Source organism: Canis aureus, chromosome 4 (genome assembly GCF_053574225.1).
Source record: "Canis aureus isolate CA01 chromosome 4, VMU_Caureus_v.1.0, whole genome shotgun sequence".
Classification (NCBI taxonomy): domain Eukaryota; kingdom Metazoa; phylum Chordata; class Mammalia; order Carnivora; family Canidae; genus Canis; species Canis aureus.
In genome coordinates, this window is record NC_135614.1 from 68935345 (window position 1) to 68951811 (window position 16467).

The 16467-nt window shown below is 42.0% G+C and overlaps 1 protein-coding gene across 8 annotated transcripts in view; it reads right to left on the reverse strand.

Annotated features, from left to right (window-relative positions):
• Nucleotides 1–16467, reverse strand: part of GHR (growth hormone receptor) — a 272010-nt gene that overhangs the window by 66961 nt on the left and 188582 nt on the right. For 5 of the 8 annotated variants that reach the window (XM_077896083.1, XM_077896081.1, XM_077896084.1 and 2 more), the window contains exon 3: nt 7568–7633. The exons of the other annotated variants lie outside the window; for them this stretch is intronic. In XM_077896083.1, coding sequence (XP_077752209.1) covers nt 7568–7633 — 66 coding nt within the window. The remainder of the gene's footprint in view (nt 1–7567; nt 7634–16467) is intronic. 8 annotated transcript variants of the gene reach the window in all.

A 16467-nucleotide genomic window follows, 5' to 3' on the forward strand; every position in this document is an offset into this window, starting at 1 on the left:
TGGAGTACCAATAGCACCACCACCACCATCGCCAATAATAATCATTAACATAATAAATGTACAAGTCCATGTTGATTAGCAGATACTGTTAATCTTACTTCACAGTATAGGGTATTTCAGAATTGACTGTGAAGTAAATTCATAAAGTGAATCTTATACTCTCATTAATGTTAGTTACTGAATTGGAAATAATTTTTTTTGGAGATTAAAAGATAAGATGCAGTACAAACATGATGACTAGTTGATCCCTGGAGAAGCCACAGACAATCTGAAATAAATAGGCATGTTTACTTACAAAAAGTCTAGTCTAGTCTGAGGACCATAGTTTGCCAACCCCTAGATTAAATAATTGTTGACCTTAAAAGAAAAATAGCTATTTAGTATCACAGATTGCAAATTACATGCAAATCAATTTTTTATAAATCATACATTTTAAAAAGCCCTTTGAAAGTTGCATAACTTCTTTTTCAAATGATGTTTTTTATTTAGTAATTAATCACCTCAAGTTACTTTTGGTTTAAATATATATTATTTCATATTGTATGTATTTGCTAAGAGGCATGCTCTTACTTGGATTACTACTTAATGGCACCTATGTTTGAATTCCATAAATATAAACGTGATGTGTTGTCTGCTTTCACAGTGTATATATTAATTTGTATTAAAATCAGTACAGCTCTACATAATGAATTCAAGAGTTTTTCTCAGATATGCACATTATCTAAAAAAACTGTTCATCACACAACAGAAGCTGGTGTGGACTCAGTTCAGGGATTCTTTCCCTACAGAGGTTCCTGTATGCAGAAGCCAGAGCTCTCTTGGGGGCAGTGGTTTTGGAGAAGCCAAGCCGTGAATCAGAAGGCTGCATGCTAGAAGGACTCACAGGTCACAACCAATATTGTGATGCTTCAACTTTCTAGAGTCTACAAAGTGCTCACCACCCACTGAGGTCACCCAGGGTGAAAGAACGTTTATCTTGGATTTCATCCTTGAAAAATGTGTGTTATGCCTTGGAAGAGAAACAAAACTAGGAACTGGTATATGGAGCACACAAACGCCCACAGGAATTTTTAGGGAGATGCTTAATCATCCTTCTAAGACTTAAAAAAAAAATGACTCATTTCTCAGATCAAGGTTTTTAGAGGCATATGCTCACAGATTTCTAAATACTTTTTTATTGTTTGGATTCCAAAGAAATAAAAGACCTTGATATGTGTCTACAACCAGAAAGGAGCTGCAGGTACCTGAAGAGGCTGGCCTTGAGCTGTGGGCAAGTTTATAAATGTTTATTAAAGTCTGTAAAATTTTATATCTTGCCCCAGAGGTTTCACCAATACTGGCCTAGTGGCCTATGCACAGCCACTAGTTCTCTTATAAATTAAGTAGTAAATATCTACTTACCGCTGATTAGGGCTCAGCAAATTGCTGGGAGTCGAAGGAGGATAACAAAGTTAAAATCTAATATTTATTTTACAAAGAATCTGTATCTCCCAACAATTACATGTGAATACAGGACGGTGTATAATAATGATAACAGGACACTAACACCTGATAACCAATGGTAGGCACCAACTGGCTATTTCAGGCTGGAAAAAAGTCACTGCCAGGACCATATTTTGTGGTAGGTGAACGCTGTTGTTGAATTATCAATAATATGCATTATGTACACTTTATTTGACTTATCTAGGGGTAGGTACAAGCACTGTTCTGACAGTATCTTCTTCACTCTCAGGTTAGTCTGTTAGGATGCTCAGGAAAGCTGTTTTCTCTGTACCTCCACTTCTTCTTGTGTAAAGTGCATAATTCTATCTGTGTTCCTCCCACTTCAGAGAAGCAAGGAAGGCAGTAAACAGTGTTGGCAGGACACTGAGCATTATCTGGACATTAGTGCTGTGAGTCAGGAAGGGCTACCAGTAGTCTGGGTGCAAGAGAGAGCCAACATAAACACTGTTTCCTTAGAAGGGATCATAATCATCTGTGTTTACTTACTGAAATCATTTACCGGACTATTTATACACAGAAGACTGTCAAGAATTCAACATCAGCTTCAATGTCAGAACCCAGTGTCAGAGCTGTGCTCTAAAGCAGGTCCACAGCTCAAGTTCTTTGTTACAAATAAATGCTGCACATTCTAAGGTACCAGCCACGCACAGACACACTCCCCTTGTGGTGTGCTTGTTTTAGCTGTAATGTCAGCTAATAAGCCCTCAAAGTCGAAAAGATCTGATGAAGATGGATCCTCAAAGCTGAGAGGGTCATCCAGCTCAGATGAGGGCAGTGATGGGTCACAGGCAGGTGTGGGGCCACTGTTCCCTCAGCAGATGAAATGCCAATGGGATACTACAGTGATGGTATAGAGAGGTCCTACGACATATCCCAAACTAGACCATGACACTTGTTCCCTGACCTGAAGTGAAGTTTCTGTGGAAGGCTTTCTGGGAAAGACGGTATGTGTTTATAGCAACAGACAAGAGAAATTTCTCCTCTCGTAGATCTTTAGCCCTCTCCTTTCATAAATGGCTGCTGAAGGGCACAGAAGTGCTCTGTACTAGCCAAAGAGTAATTAAGATATTGGGAGAAAACCTGGCTTTTTTTTTTTTTTAACTTTTGTGTGTGGGTACAAAACCCAACACCATTCACTAAGCACTTGTCATGTGCCAGGTACTTCCCAGGTACTGTGGGATACAAGGATGTATAAGAGATGGCCCCTATCCTTGAGGATAGTACAATCTATTCCAAGGGAATAGAAAGCATTCCAAAGAACCCATAAGGTTCAAATGACATGATATTAAGTTCCAACATTAAGTTGAATATAGGACAATTCATACAGTTCACTTCTAATACTTGATGGAATAAACTAAGAGCCACGAGAGAATACAATAAACCATGGGGCCAGATACTATTCTAACTCTTTTAAATATGTCAACATTTGTAATTCTCATAACAACAAAATAGTAGGTACCACAAGTACCTACTATTAGCATCTCTATTTTAGAGATAAACACATAAGACAAAACAGAACACTTATAAAACTTAGGAAAGATCATTCAGGTAGATCTGACACTTAACTGGTCTGTCCTGCTATCAGGCTGGTTTCTTTCAAGTACTGTGTTATATACTATTTCTCCTTAAGAGAAAGCAGGAAAGGTCTACAGAGATTCCAAAGTGGAAGTACTCATCCTTGTGGGGCATAAAGCAATAACTGAAAAATGCTTTAAAGACAAAACACATGAAGGATGTTCCTGACTTAGAGGGAATTTCTGGCGAAGGAGTAGTTAGGAATGGATACAATGAAGCAGGAAATACAAGGACATAAACATCGGTGTCCACAGTATACAAGGGAGATAAGGCTGGCTGGAAAGGCATGTAGGACCCATGTCATGGACCTTCTTGATGCCAGGGAGAGGAGTTTACTCATAATGCAGAAAACAGTGGAGAGCTACTGAACGGTGATGGAGCATAAAAATCACAGCATCAGACATAGGCAGGAAGAGCGAATATGGGAGCAGCAAGCAGGGTCGCTTGGAGTGGGGAAAAGGAGGAGGTAAGAAAGAAATGAGCAGGCAAGGACGTGAGTCCAGCTAAGAACAGAAGATAAGGACCTGCAAAGGTGACGACTACTGTATCAAATTTGTCTTATAATCACGTGTTTATTGAAAAGGAACTCATGATTGCGAAGGAAGTTGTTCGTGAACTTATCAGGCTTTAAGCAGTTCATCTGTTGTACCCCTCTAAGATGAGAACCTTCTGGAATCCTTTCAAAACTCTGACCTCGTCATTGACATTTATGTTCAGAATGCCTGTTTTCATAAAATTTTGGATTAATTTATACTCCAAATGCCAGTCAATGAGACTTAAATATTTTTCTCCAGTTGGATACTCATTTTAATTTGAAGTGGAAATGCCATTGATTATAAAATTTACACTTTCATGGTAATACACAGTACATTCAGTGAAAAGGAATGACTTTTATAAATGAGAGAGAAAAAATAATCTTTAGAAAGATGTGTAGGAGGTAGGTCTGCCAATGCTGCTCAGCAACAGAATTAGGTTTACGATTTGCACCTAAAGTCATCAGAACCTGGGGGCTGATGGTTACGGTTGTCCACACAGCTCGAATATTTTTACATCACCAGCTCACTATAGGAAACCCATCATGAGGAGACTTTGGGCTTCCTGGTATGGAGGTGTTCGGCTGGCAGATGGGTAAGTGGTTCCAAATCTGGAGACAAAGTGCACCCTGTGTGACTGAGCAGTGAGGGGACAAAGAGGCCAACTTGGGTCAGACTCTGGTCAATGCACACGCCTCTTCTACTGTTGCCATACTGTATAGCCTCTGCCTGTAAGGAAGCTGTTCTCAGAGTATAAACCATTTGATTCCCAGGAGTCCTCTCTGCAATGGAACACTTAGGGTGATGAATGCGTAATTAACACAGGTGAGATCTGTTTCTCCCTGATGGCTCCAGGCAGCCAAAGGCTCGATAACAAGGGGTGTTTGTGGGACTTGCTAAGGGTGGAGAAGGATCGGTAACCAGGGAGCTATTAAGGCTAGTTCCATTTAATTAATTTATTTGCATTATCATTTATTCCTTACTGTGTTCAAGGTACCATTTTAGGTCCTGGGAGTTACACAACTCTGAACAAGATATAGCTGTTCGTAATCCAGATGGGGAGATGGGGAGATAAGAGAAATATACAAATAACTCTACTCCAAAGCAGCATCTGATATATTCCTTAAAAGTGGTATAAAAGAGTATCATCCCTCTTAAAGACAAGCATGGAGAAGGGAAGCACTGTCTTAAGTCAAGGGCCAAAGTGTTCCGGATGAGATTTAAAGTATGGGCAGGATTTATATTTGTAGAAGGCGGGGGGTAGGTGGAAGGGGGATTGTTTTGGAAGATGGGATGACATGAGCAAAGTCCTAGGGGAAGGAGAGCACAGTGTGCCTGGGGAGTACTAAGTACTAAGGACTTGTAAGCTGGGATGAGGGATCTTGGATTTCAGTGTCTTGGGATAGGTTTGTAGTTTGAAATTTGAGTTGTTTAGAGCAGAGTGATATGTTGAGCTCTTAGAATTGTCACTGGCATACACAAAAGGAGAGATGAATAGGGGGAGGAGAGGGGAGGGAGACAGCTATGAAGGAGTTACTGCAAGCCCAAGAATAAAGTTCAAGGTGGCTCTAGAGGTGGCATGGCATTTATTTGTTAGGTCAGTTCTCTCTCAAATTTTTTTAGAGACAGTTGTAATTTTTTCCCTCCATCAGGGTTTTGCTTTGAATGTGAGAATTTGGAAAAGTGTACATAGGAAATGTATGACTTCTAATTGTGTAATGACAACATTTCATGTTGAACCCTAGCTTCTTGTGTAAAATGATCTCCTGAGTGAGAATAGGAGCTCCCTGATGTTAGGACAATATCTTATTCACTTCTTTCTTCCCCAGAGTGCAGAGCTGGTGCTGGTGCATATGCTTGTGATACGGTGACAGTGTACACGGTGAGATGACATGAACACTGGGGTCTGTTGTAGCTCAGTGAGATGCTCAAATGATAAAGGTTGCCACGTGTCCAAGCATGTGCACTGTAGAAGGTGAGCACTGATTGACATGTGCACTGATAGGGGTAACTTTATCCAGTTAGTTTTGGGATGGAGGGAGCAGGCTAGAAGGACAGTATTCTTTGTATGGGCAGGTCAGTATCTGTGTGATGTATCACAGATCAAGGACAATGAGTCTTGCCCATCACAAAGACAGACAATCAATGAATGCCGAATGACCTAGCAGGAATTTCCTCAACAGATCTGCCATACCCAGAGGTTGTATTGCAACAAGGCCCTCTGCTTAGGTCCTCAGACCCCATGACTCTACAAAGAAGATGGGAAAAATTGTAGCACCCCTCTGGGGGGAAATGAAGGGCAGTGGACTATGTTTGTGCGCAGAGGAAGGACCACTGTGGGATGGAACAGGCACCATTAGGAAAACATTCTTTTTTTTTTTTTTTTAGTTTTTTTTTTTTTAAGATTTATTTATTCATGGGAGAGAGAGAGAGAGAGAGAGAGAGAGAGAGAGAGAGAGGCAGACACATAGGAAGAGGGAGAAGCAGGCTCCATGCAGGGAGCCTGATAAGGGACTCGATCCCAGGACTCCAGGATCACGCCCTGAGCCGAAGGCAGACGCTTAACCACTGAGCTACCCAGGTATCCCCTTTTTTTAGTTTTTTATTTTAATGCCAGTATAATTAGCATAGAGTGCTATATTATTTCCAGGTGTACACTACAGTGACTCAACAATTTTGTTCATAGGAAAACATTTTTAGCTGATCCCTTCTCATTTCCTTGCAGAAAGTAGCAATAAGTCCCATCCTCTGCTGTGTGAAGGCTTTGAAATCTACTGGCTGGGAGGACCCAAATATGATGAAAAGGCCACCCTTTTTGTAATCCTTCATATTAACTAGGGAGCAGAGGAACATGTTCGAGGCTTCTGAAACAGGAGGGCTGTAAAGAGTTTGTGGCCTGGCACAACTGACAAGTGGATGGCATTTGTCAAAAATAGCACTAATGCTCCTTTTGAGTCACCTCCAAGGATTTACATCTCATGTAGAAATTTACTCTGTAATTATGTCATAAAATCCAAATTATGGTTTCATAATACCAGAATTACCAATGAAACAGCAATGGCTTAAACTCAAGTTAGGTGCATTGTCTTCCCTTCCTCTGCTGTGTCATGCAGACTCCAGCATATACTTCGAAAGAGAGAATCCTTCCCTGTAATTTAATTAAAGGCACCCATTGCTGATCAGGATTTGGGTTAGGTCACATGAGGAATTTAGAAGCAGCATAAAAAGTGGGCCTTGTCTTAAAGCTCAACATAATTCATTAATTCAGGCAGCCTATACAGCTCATTGAGTTCCATGCATGGTACTAACATCTATACTCCAGTACCGGGAAGTAAATCTATCATGGAACAATGGACAAAGTTCCATGGGAGCACAGAGGCAGAACAAGTCTTTGCTCCTAGAGGATTTAGAGGAGCTTCCCCACAGGGCTGAGGTCTGAGTTCAGTCTGGGGGATGAAGAAGAGATTGTCAGAGGACAAAAGGGTGTGTACAAAGGCATTTTAAGGAGAAGAAAGAGCTTGAAGGTAGAATTTTGGAGCATAAGATGATATGGCTGAAGGGGCAAGTTTAACTGTCAAGGTGATAGAAATATCTCAAAATAATAATGACAATATAAAACACAATTTGTAAGAGGGGGCAGGTTCCTAGACTCAATAAACTAATTGTTGGTCCACAGTAAATAAATCTTTTCCCCCTTCTCATTAATTTGGCTTTACTTCCAAGGATAAGCAAATTAGAGAAATAAAGAAGCAGCTTTGCACAGAAGCTGAAAAAAGACACCTTTTAAAAATATATACATATTTTTTTGCTTGTTTGTGCAATTTCAATCATTCATCCAGGTATCAAATCTCAAATAAAGCACAGATAGGACGGTAGCTTGAATTATAATTAAATTATAATTATAATGTCTTGATGGACAAGATCACTGGTGACAGAAAAAGGACTGAAATTCTTACTTGTCCCTAGGCCTGGATTAACTCTTTGTAGACTCTGGGATGCGCTGCCAAGGATAGTTGGTGTGGCTGGAACAGAAAGGGAAGAAAACCATTAGTCATCCCTGTAAAAATGGTCTGATGTGACTCTGTTACAATTTCACTTTCAAGTGACAAAAATGTGACCTGGCTCAACCTCACAATAATTCTCTCCCTTGTTTTCCTTCTTTCTTTTTAAAATTAAAATCATACCTACTCTCTAAAAAGAACTCATAAATATCAGAGCACATGGAAACCCAGTGTTAGTCACCTCTGGTCTCCTGGCTAGACATGGTCAGGAACAATGGAAAAACGCCTTCCTAGAACATCTGAGTCCAAGCTTCAGTCTTGCTTGTGAAAATGGAGAGGAACATAAATTCTTTTTTCGAAAACAGTATTAAAAACATTTCAGTCAAACAAGTTTATTCTTGGAAATAAACATGTGAGCAATCCTGGGAATGGGGAAGGGATGAGGGGAACTGAGAAGTTAGGACGGACACGGAACTTTGTGACATGAGACGGGCAATGAGTCATCTATTCTAAAAGTGGTTATAATTCTATGGATACTACTATTATGTTGCATTAAAAACAGGAAGAATGGAAAATGATCAATGTAGTTGTCATCGAACTGTTGAACTGGGTCATTTTGCTACAAGAGTCTGCAACTGTTATCTGGGCGTGGTGGAGAGGGGGTTTCTCTTGGATTCTGTACCCTCCTTAGAGGGGCAACATGGTCCTGGCTCACAATAAACTCTGAAAGCAGTGAAACCGCTGATGCTTTTGGTCCTCAGTAGAAACCTACAGAAACAACGCTAAGAAATCCTTCTCTGATTATGAAAAAAGAGCGAGGAACAAAACAAAGATGCCCTGGGCAGTGAGCTGACCCACTCCTGTCACCCTGAATCTCCTGTCCACTTGCCCCGATCTTTTCAATACGCTTTTTCACTAGCTCCATCTACCCAGCTACCAGTAGGAAGCAGGTGTCAGGTCTGGTGTTCAAAATAATAGAACCCAACAGATAAGTTAAGAGCCTCTCATTAAACTGCAGAATTCTAATCTTTCTTAAGTTTTTCAGTCTGCGCACATCAGTGAGAGCATTTTTCCAAGGGAAGTTAGGCTTTGGGGGCATTGATGAGTTAATATTTTAAATTCTGCATAAATATAAGTTCTAAAAGTATTCTTTATTTTCTCTCTAAATTTTAATATTAGAAGCTCATTTGCTGCCAAATGCAATAAAGAATTATGACAAAAAGCAAGCAGAATACACATTTGCCTAGAGTTAATGTACTGCACATTGATTTTAACGTGACCAGAAGGAAAATCGCATTTTATGAAAGTCCCCTGAAGGCTACTTGACTAGATGCCTCGATATCCTCAGTCTTTATTATTACCATCATCTGGAACATGCCCTCCTCCAATTCCTTGCTACAAATCAGACAACACTTTGTTTTATGACTCTTTGCCTTTAAGATGAGCACTAAAACATTCTTCTCAGTTGAGGGTTGGTATCTTTACATAATTTCTAACTATAAATGACCTGTTTCACTGACAACTGTATACACCTGGAGAAACTTCTGATAGCTCAAAGGAAGAGGAAAATGAAGTCAACCATGGGATGTCACAAAATCACACGTATTATTTTGGTCAACAGTCTCCAGCCAGTGTGTCTCAGTTTTCAGCTTAAAACTGGGAACACTAACGGACACCAGTTTGCACGCAAAGATCAGCAGCAAAGCTGACAAATTTCTCCAGAATGATGACTGAGATGGAATGTGGGGGTCAATTAGGCCCCGAGGGAGCTTGCAGAGCCAAACCTCAGGCCCGGAAATGCCTGGGGGAACCCTGGTCACCCCTGACTCTTCACAAACCAGGATTTTGCTTTCCTTGCAGACAGACATCTGGTGCTTTCTTCTTTATGGTATCAGCATTTGGTAACGTTTTCATACAGCAAAAAGTCCTCCTCAGCTAACACTCTCCACAATATGTGATGAGTCAAGACATAAAAGGACAAATGGTGTCCCAAAGGAAAGGCCACAGATTTGTGCCAGCCCCGCAGGGGTGCTGGCTACAAAAGTAAAATGCAATGAACCAAACCTCCTTCTTAGTAAACAGAGGTGTCATGCAAAGTTGCCAATTTTAATTAGTGTCAGAGCTGTCCTAATGTCTAAGGGCTGAGCAGTGAGGGAAAAACAATAACAGGGTGACAAGCAGTTAATGAAAAACTCTGATATATTTAAGGTGCTTATGCTATAAAATGGATTGGCTGCATCCCCTAGCCTCAGCAAGCTAATAGTCTCCAGGGTTAGAATCTATAAAAGAAGGAGTGGCCAAGCAATAGGGTGGCCTTTAACAGCGTGGACAAGCTTCCTGGGGAAGGGGACTTGTTGAGACAGGTGCTGGACTTGGGATGAACAGGCACAGGCAGCTGGGGCCGGAGGAATGACTACACAGCCTGGTTAGGTAAAGAGCCCTTATCTGTCTGTCGGGAGTGGCCAGAGCACGGCTGAGCTAGGGTGTGTTGAGTTGGGGGAGAAGCCAGGGGGACGCTGGGGACAGTCTTCCCAAAGAACTTAATTTTGACCCTGTGAACACTGGGGAAAAGCGAACGCTTTCCCGTGCCCTGATGTAGAACTCCTCATAGTGGACCTGCCCAAGAACAGGACCCCAAGACTGGGATTAACTGCAATCTATTCTTTCCCATTTATGTCCAACCTGGTACTCAACTTCCCAACTATGGCATGTATCTAGACCTGGTTTCTCGTCTATAAAATGAGGACAGTGACAGTATCTATTCATGCAATGTTTAAATCAAATCAGTATATGCAATACACTAAATATACAATATAGGTAAGTAGTAAATGTTAGATATTCTTTTTTTTTTTTTTTTCAAGGATGAGGAGGAAGGGAGAGAAAGGGGAAAGGACAGAGGGAGAGAATCTTGAGTGCGGAGGCCGAGAAAATTAAGGCCATTCCACCTTAATTCAGCGCTGAACTTAATTCAGCTGAACTTAATTCAGCGTTAGCGCAAGTACAGCCATCTCAGGCCCTTGCGAGTAAGAGCTGAAATTTACCTTACTTCAGTTGGGTGGGGGGGGGCAGCCTAACACCCTAGAAAGTCCCATATTAGAATGAGAACAGAGCTTAATGCCCTTGAAAGCCCCATATCAGAATGTAAACAGAACTTGGGAAATTCCTCCCCCCCTTCTGGAGGTCCCCTAGACCAGCCCATAAAACTAAGCTGGAAACCACCTTGGGGTCCAAGTCCCAGCTCCACTGTGTCGGGTATACTCGGACCCAAGCTCGAGCTTGTTAATAAACCCTCGTGTACTTGCATCGGTGTTGGCTCCTCGGTTGTTTCTTGGCTTCACAATCTTGGGCACAACATTGAGCAGGCTCCATGCTCAACCCAGAGCCTGACATGGGGCTTGATCTCACCACCCTGAGATCATGACCTGAGCTGAAATCAAGAGTTGGATGCTTAACCAACTGAGTCACCCAGGGGCCCCACTGTTAGATAGTCTTATCATAGTTATCGTTGCTAGCCACTATCCTGGAAGCAAGGGTACATCTTTTCCCACAGAGAATTTGACAGTGTTTTTACGCTAGGCTGTTGAGGAGAGGAAGCTGCCCTAAGCCCAGCAAGACTACCATTATTACCATGTACTGTGCAGGCTATATGTGGGCAGCGGGACTCTGGGGAAGTGATTTCGGTGGTGTAGGTGATGGATATCTACTTGTGTCAGAGATTTCAGCCTGGGACTAAATGCAGTCAATTCCAGTTCCGTAAACTAGTGAATACTCTCTCAGGAAGGGAGTTAGAGTGAGAGAATCAATGTTCTGGGGAGGACTGTAATTTACCAGTTGTTCAGCAAAGGCATTTAGAACCAGCCCAAAACAGACCATGCAAGCACAAGTGAACCAAGATACTGCACACAGCAACCATTTTACACGTGATGAGACACAACATAAATGGCCTCACGTTGCGCCTGCCATAAATAAGCATTGGTTAGTGTTAGCTAGCATTATCACTACTAGCTTATGATTATGATAATGATAATGATGATATAAGTGCCATGAAATCTCTATCTTAAGACTTCCTCTGTGATCATTGTTTTGCAATACATACATCTGTCAAATGATTATGTTGTACACCTTAAATTTACACACTGTTTGATGTCAATTTTATCTCAATAGAACCGGAAAAAGAACTTCTTCTGAGAGCTTTTTTTTTTTTTTTAAAATTAGAGTTTTTATTTATTTATTTTATTTATTCATGATAGACATAGAGAGAGAGAGAGAGAGAGAGGCAGAGACACAGTTAGAGGGAGAGACAGGCTCCATGCCAGGAGCCCGACATGGGACTCCATCCTGGGACTCTAGGACCACGCCCTGGGCCAAAGGCAGGCGCTAAATCGCTGAGCCACCCAGGGATCCCCTTTCTGAGAGCTTTTGATTTCTTCTTCAGGCAGGTTAGTTGTCTACCCAACAGCCCTGGGTACTGCTTTTATACCCCTTGCTGTCACAGCTTCCTTGCCTGTGCCCTGGGACACACAGTTTCTTGAGGTGGGTATTTCACCTATATAAACTCTGTTAAGAACACAGGGTATGACAACTAGTAGAATCATAATTTTTGCTAAATAAATGAAGCAAATGAAGAGGAATGACAAATGCTTTAAACTTTGGGGCTAAATGGGATTCAAGTAAAAATAATTTATTATTAGCAAATTGTGTCTCTCCTTGGAAATCTCAAGTTTGCTTGACTACTTTCTATGTCTTTTTGATGTCTATTTATTGTTGATCACATAGCAGAAATTTTCTCTCCTTAGGTTTTAATGTCTATAGCTCTTTCCAGACCCATTTGTTGCCTTTCTGTTCTTTTCTGTCAAACTGTGATCAACATCACTAAAGGGTATTCAGTTTAGAGTCCTTATCTCCCTCCAACCTGCCCTTGTAGTAGGGTTCAAGGTCCAGCTCAGTGTTTGATCACATTGATGCCAGGCTCCAAACTATCCTGCAGCCTGTGGAAGGGCTGGCTGATGGCAAAGTCAAAAAATGTGAGGTGTTTATATCTCATGTACATTGTGTGCTTAAAATATACCAGGCACTATGCTAAGCACAGTTCTTGGATTTTCCCATTTTGCCTTCACAATGGCCCTCTGAAGAATCATTATTAGTTACATTTTATGGAGAAGGGTTGGAGGTCAGACCAACTAATTTGTCTTAGGCTCCCCAGCAGTTACAGGGTAGAAGCCAAAATTGACCAGGAGCCAGATTCTGACCCCATCCCACTCTACTATTTCCCAAACTTGCCTGACCATCAAGAGCCACTGTAGCATTTGTTAAATGTATGGATTCCAAGGTCCTGTCTCAGATCTGTAGAATCTGAATCTCTGTGGAACTGGTAAATCTGTACACTGGCAAGGTCCTGAAAATCTGTATATTTATCTTTTATGCGCCATTCCCCAGCCAGGTGATTCTTATGACAAGACACATTTGAGAAACTCTTCCCTATACACTACTTTTTTGCTCTGGTCAGTCACTGTGTCCTTCTTTGGGGCTCCACTGCTAGGACTTTTTGCTGTGTGCCTACAACTGGTGCTCATGAGGGCATACTTGCTAGAGCACAGGCTGATTTGTTTGAATACCGCAGACATTCTGGAAGTTATACTGATGGGGCAAGGTTGCTGAGGCTTTGGGCAGAAACACCCTTCAGGGGTCAATTCATGAGAAACCAGGTAAGACCTGCGATATGCAGGCAGCCAAGACGTCTCCTTTTGCTCTGTCATGCAGTGATGTTGTACCGCAGGGCCTGATTGCAGTGATCATTTCAAGCTGGAATTTCCTTTCCTTTGTGGCTCACTGGATTAACTGAATCCCCACTTGCAGCTTCTCCTGAACCAAAGTATATTATCTTGTACACATTATGACTCTTGGCAACACTAAAGAAGACCGTGAAATCTGAACAGGAAATCTTTGGACCTTTGGAACAGACAAAATTACCTCCCCAGAGCTCCATGAGGGAGTGTGTTTCTTCTATAGTGGACCAGTAAATCACAGAGCACATTACGTGAGATAATTTAAACGAGCAAACACAAAGAACCATGAAATAAAGCGGGTGGTTTCAAACACCTTTTAATGCTAAAAAAGCTGCTCTACAAACAATATATAAATTGGCAAGAGAAAGCAGCATCAGGAAAAACCCCACATGCTGAAATAAATCCGCAGTAGCCATATTTTGCTGTAAATGTATTTTGAGAGAAGCTGGGCCTCAAGGTAAGAATCAATGGTTCAGCGAGAGATCTTAAAGACCTCCTTTTCTCACAGGCCAGCCCCTGGCTTAGTGGGCCCAATGGGGAAGTTTCCTAATAATAACTTCAAGCTTCACATATTCCTTTCCTGTCTGGCAGTGGTCTCCTTGGTGAGTTTTTTTAAAAAACATCCTCCTGACACAAGCTTATGCACGTACTGAGGGCATCTGCTTGTAATTAAAGATAGAGACGAGGGCCTGGCGTTTCACATGTGGCCCTCTAGGTGATAAAGCCAGTTACAAGTGCGTGATTGAAGGAGAATGCATCGGTGGTGGGTTTTTGTTGTTGTTTTTAAGAACTCAAAGGAGCAATTAATATGAATGCCCGGTTTCAGCTGGCTTGCATCTTCCTCCGGCAAAGCTTCTCGGCAATTTCTCTGGCTTCCCCTTCCAACTGCTACAAGAACAGTTAAACACCCTGCCCAGTTAGCTGCTCCTAAAGCTGCTTTTCATTACGGAGACAGCAGGGGTGTCAACACCAGGCAGTGGGCAGGAGACCAGCCCTCTGTGCCATGTGACAGCCAGGGCCAGAGCAATCACAGCCAACACTAAGAAGAGCAACCAGAATCACAGGTTGGCATTAGGCCCAGATCAATACTAGGTAGGCCAGTCGGGGACATAGGGCTAAGAACAGAGGGATAGACAAAGAGATTATTAAAAGGTCAGTGAGCTGTAGGGAGAAGGGCAAAAGTGTCTCTTCCGTTATAATGTTGTTTTAGATGTTTTTAATACCTGTGAATCCACTCATTAAAGTAGTGGAGTCAGAATGATTTAATCAAGTCCAAAGCTCGATGGTGACTCATAGATGGTGCGCTGGAGCTGGCACCTCCTCTCAATTTTGTATTCTGTGGCATCACGTCATCAACCTGAAATCAGCCGTACTGGGAATATTTACACAACAAAAGTTGGCAAATGCTCCAAATCAAGGCTCCCTGCCATCTAATCCTATGGAAATTCCAACCACTTTCCAAGATCAGTTTGAGTGTATTCTTCTTCATGAAGTATTTATTTTCTCCCAGTTGGAATCCATCTCTCCATCCTTTGTGCTTTTATAACACTTGAAAACACCACCACCACCTGGACCATGGCACTCACTGTTTCCTGCCTACCATCTTACTTATCTGACTTGCCCAGTGAATGATAAACTCCTTGCAGTTTGAAGGCGAGGACCATGTCTCATCCTCCTTTGGATTAGCCATCACATTAACACGGTTCCTGAAATACACTGAATGCCCCATACATATTCATGAAGTTACTGAATATCTCAGCAGGAACCCTTCCAATAAGGAAAGTTGGGAGGCATTATGACTTTACTTATATTATTCCTTTGAATTTATCAGACATCTTGTGGTCTCTGGAGTCTGAATTGGCACAAAAGAAGATTCTCGGACACATTACTATCCTATGACAAATGTATTCCTGGGCCCATGAATGCTCAAACTTTAAGCTAAGTCAGCAATATTTAACCCATTTTCATGGTACCTAACTCCTTAACAATATTTAGTAAGGGAAAAAAATAATGAAAATAAGATTAATTTTTTCACCTTCCTTTCTGTCACCTGGATGGTGCACTTGCCTGATTTTGCTTACAGAGGCAAGCCAGTCTTTTGATATCACAGTGTACAGTACTGGTTGCCTGTTTACGAGGCTGAGACTGGTAGTAGTGACTCTAAGCCCTGGGAATTGATTGTTTTGGCAAGTTTGTAGATCTTCTTGTTTAGACCAGGTATCGTTTCAGAAGCACAACTTGTTAAGGGTGTCCTAAGAAAGCACATACTTTGCCAGAGGTTTTATGGTGTATTTTCCCTTCTCTGGGCAAAAGCATCTTTTATAAACAGGTTGGTCTGGACTCCTGCCGCTCTGACTCTTGTTTCCAAACTCTACTCATCAATTTCCGTGTGACATTTCTTGAACAAAATCCTCTGCCTGTGAGAAGTAGGTATTTTGAGAACCAGAGAAAGTGATCTTCTATCAGAATTGCAGTGTGTGAGCACTTAATGATATGCCATGTGCTGTCCTGGATGCTGGGGATCCAGTGGTGAAGAGAACAGATGGAGTTCTGACTCTCTGGGCCCGTGTTCTAGTGTGTACAGGGGAAGGCGGTAAACAGATAAATAGATAATGCCAGGGAGCAGGGTAGGGTAGCTAGATGTGGTGGGAGTGGCTATCACAGACTTAAAAGCAGCGCAGAAGAATCTGGGCTCTGAGATGGACTGAGGGGTAGCAAGGAGGCCAGCCAGTGTGGCAGTAGAGGGGGAGAAGAAGGGTTTGAGGTTGCAGAGGTGCCAGGAGTCAGATCTTGCACAGTTTTGCAGGCCAGCATAAGGACGTAACTGCTCACCATGTCAGTTTCCATGACAGGAACCCAGTGAGCTGGAGCTGCTGCTGCTCTCAGACCCATCCCATTCTGGTATGTTCTTCCCCCTTGAATCCTTACTGTAACAGTTTGGAATTGGGAGGCGTTGGCGTTAGGTTCTGAGACTACATGCTGGCTGGCTTTAATTCACGAATTACCTTTATCACACTGTACTTGATCTGGGTTATAGACACAAACTAGAGGCCTTTTTTTGCTGTTGTT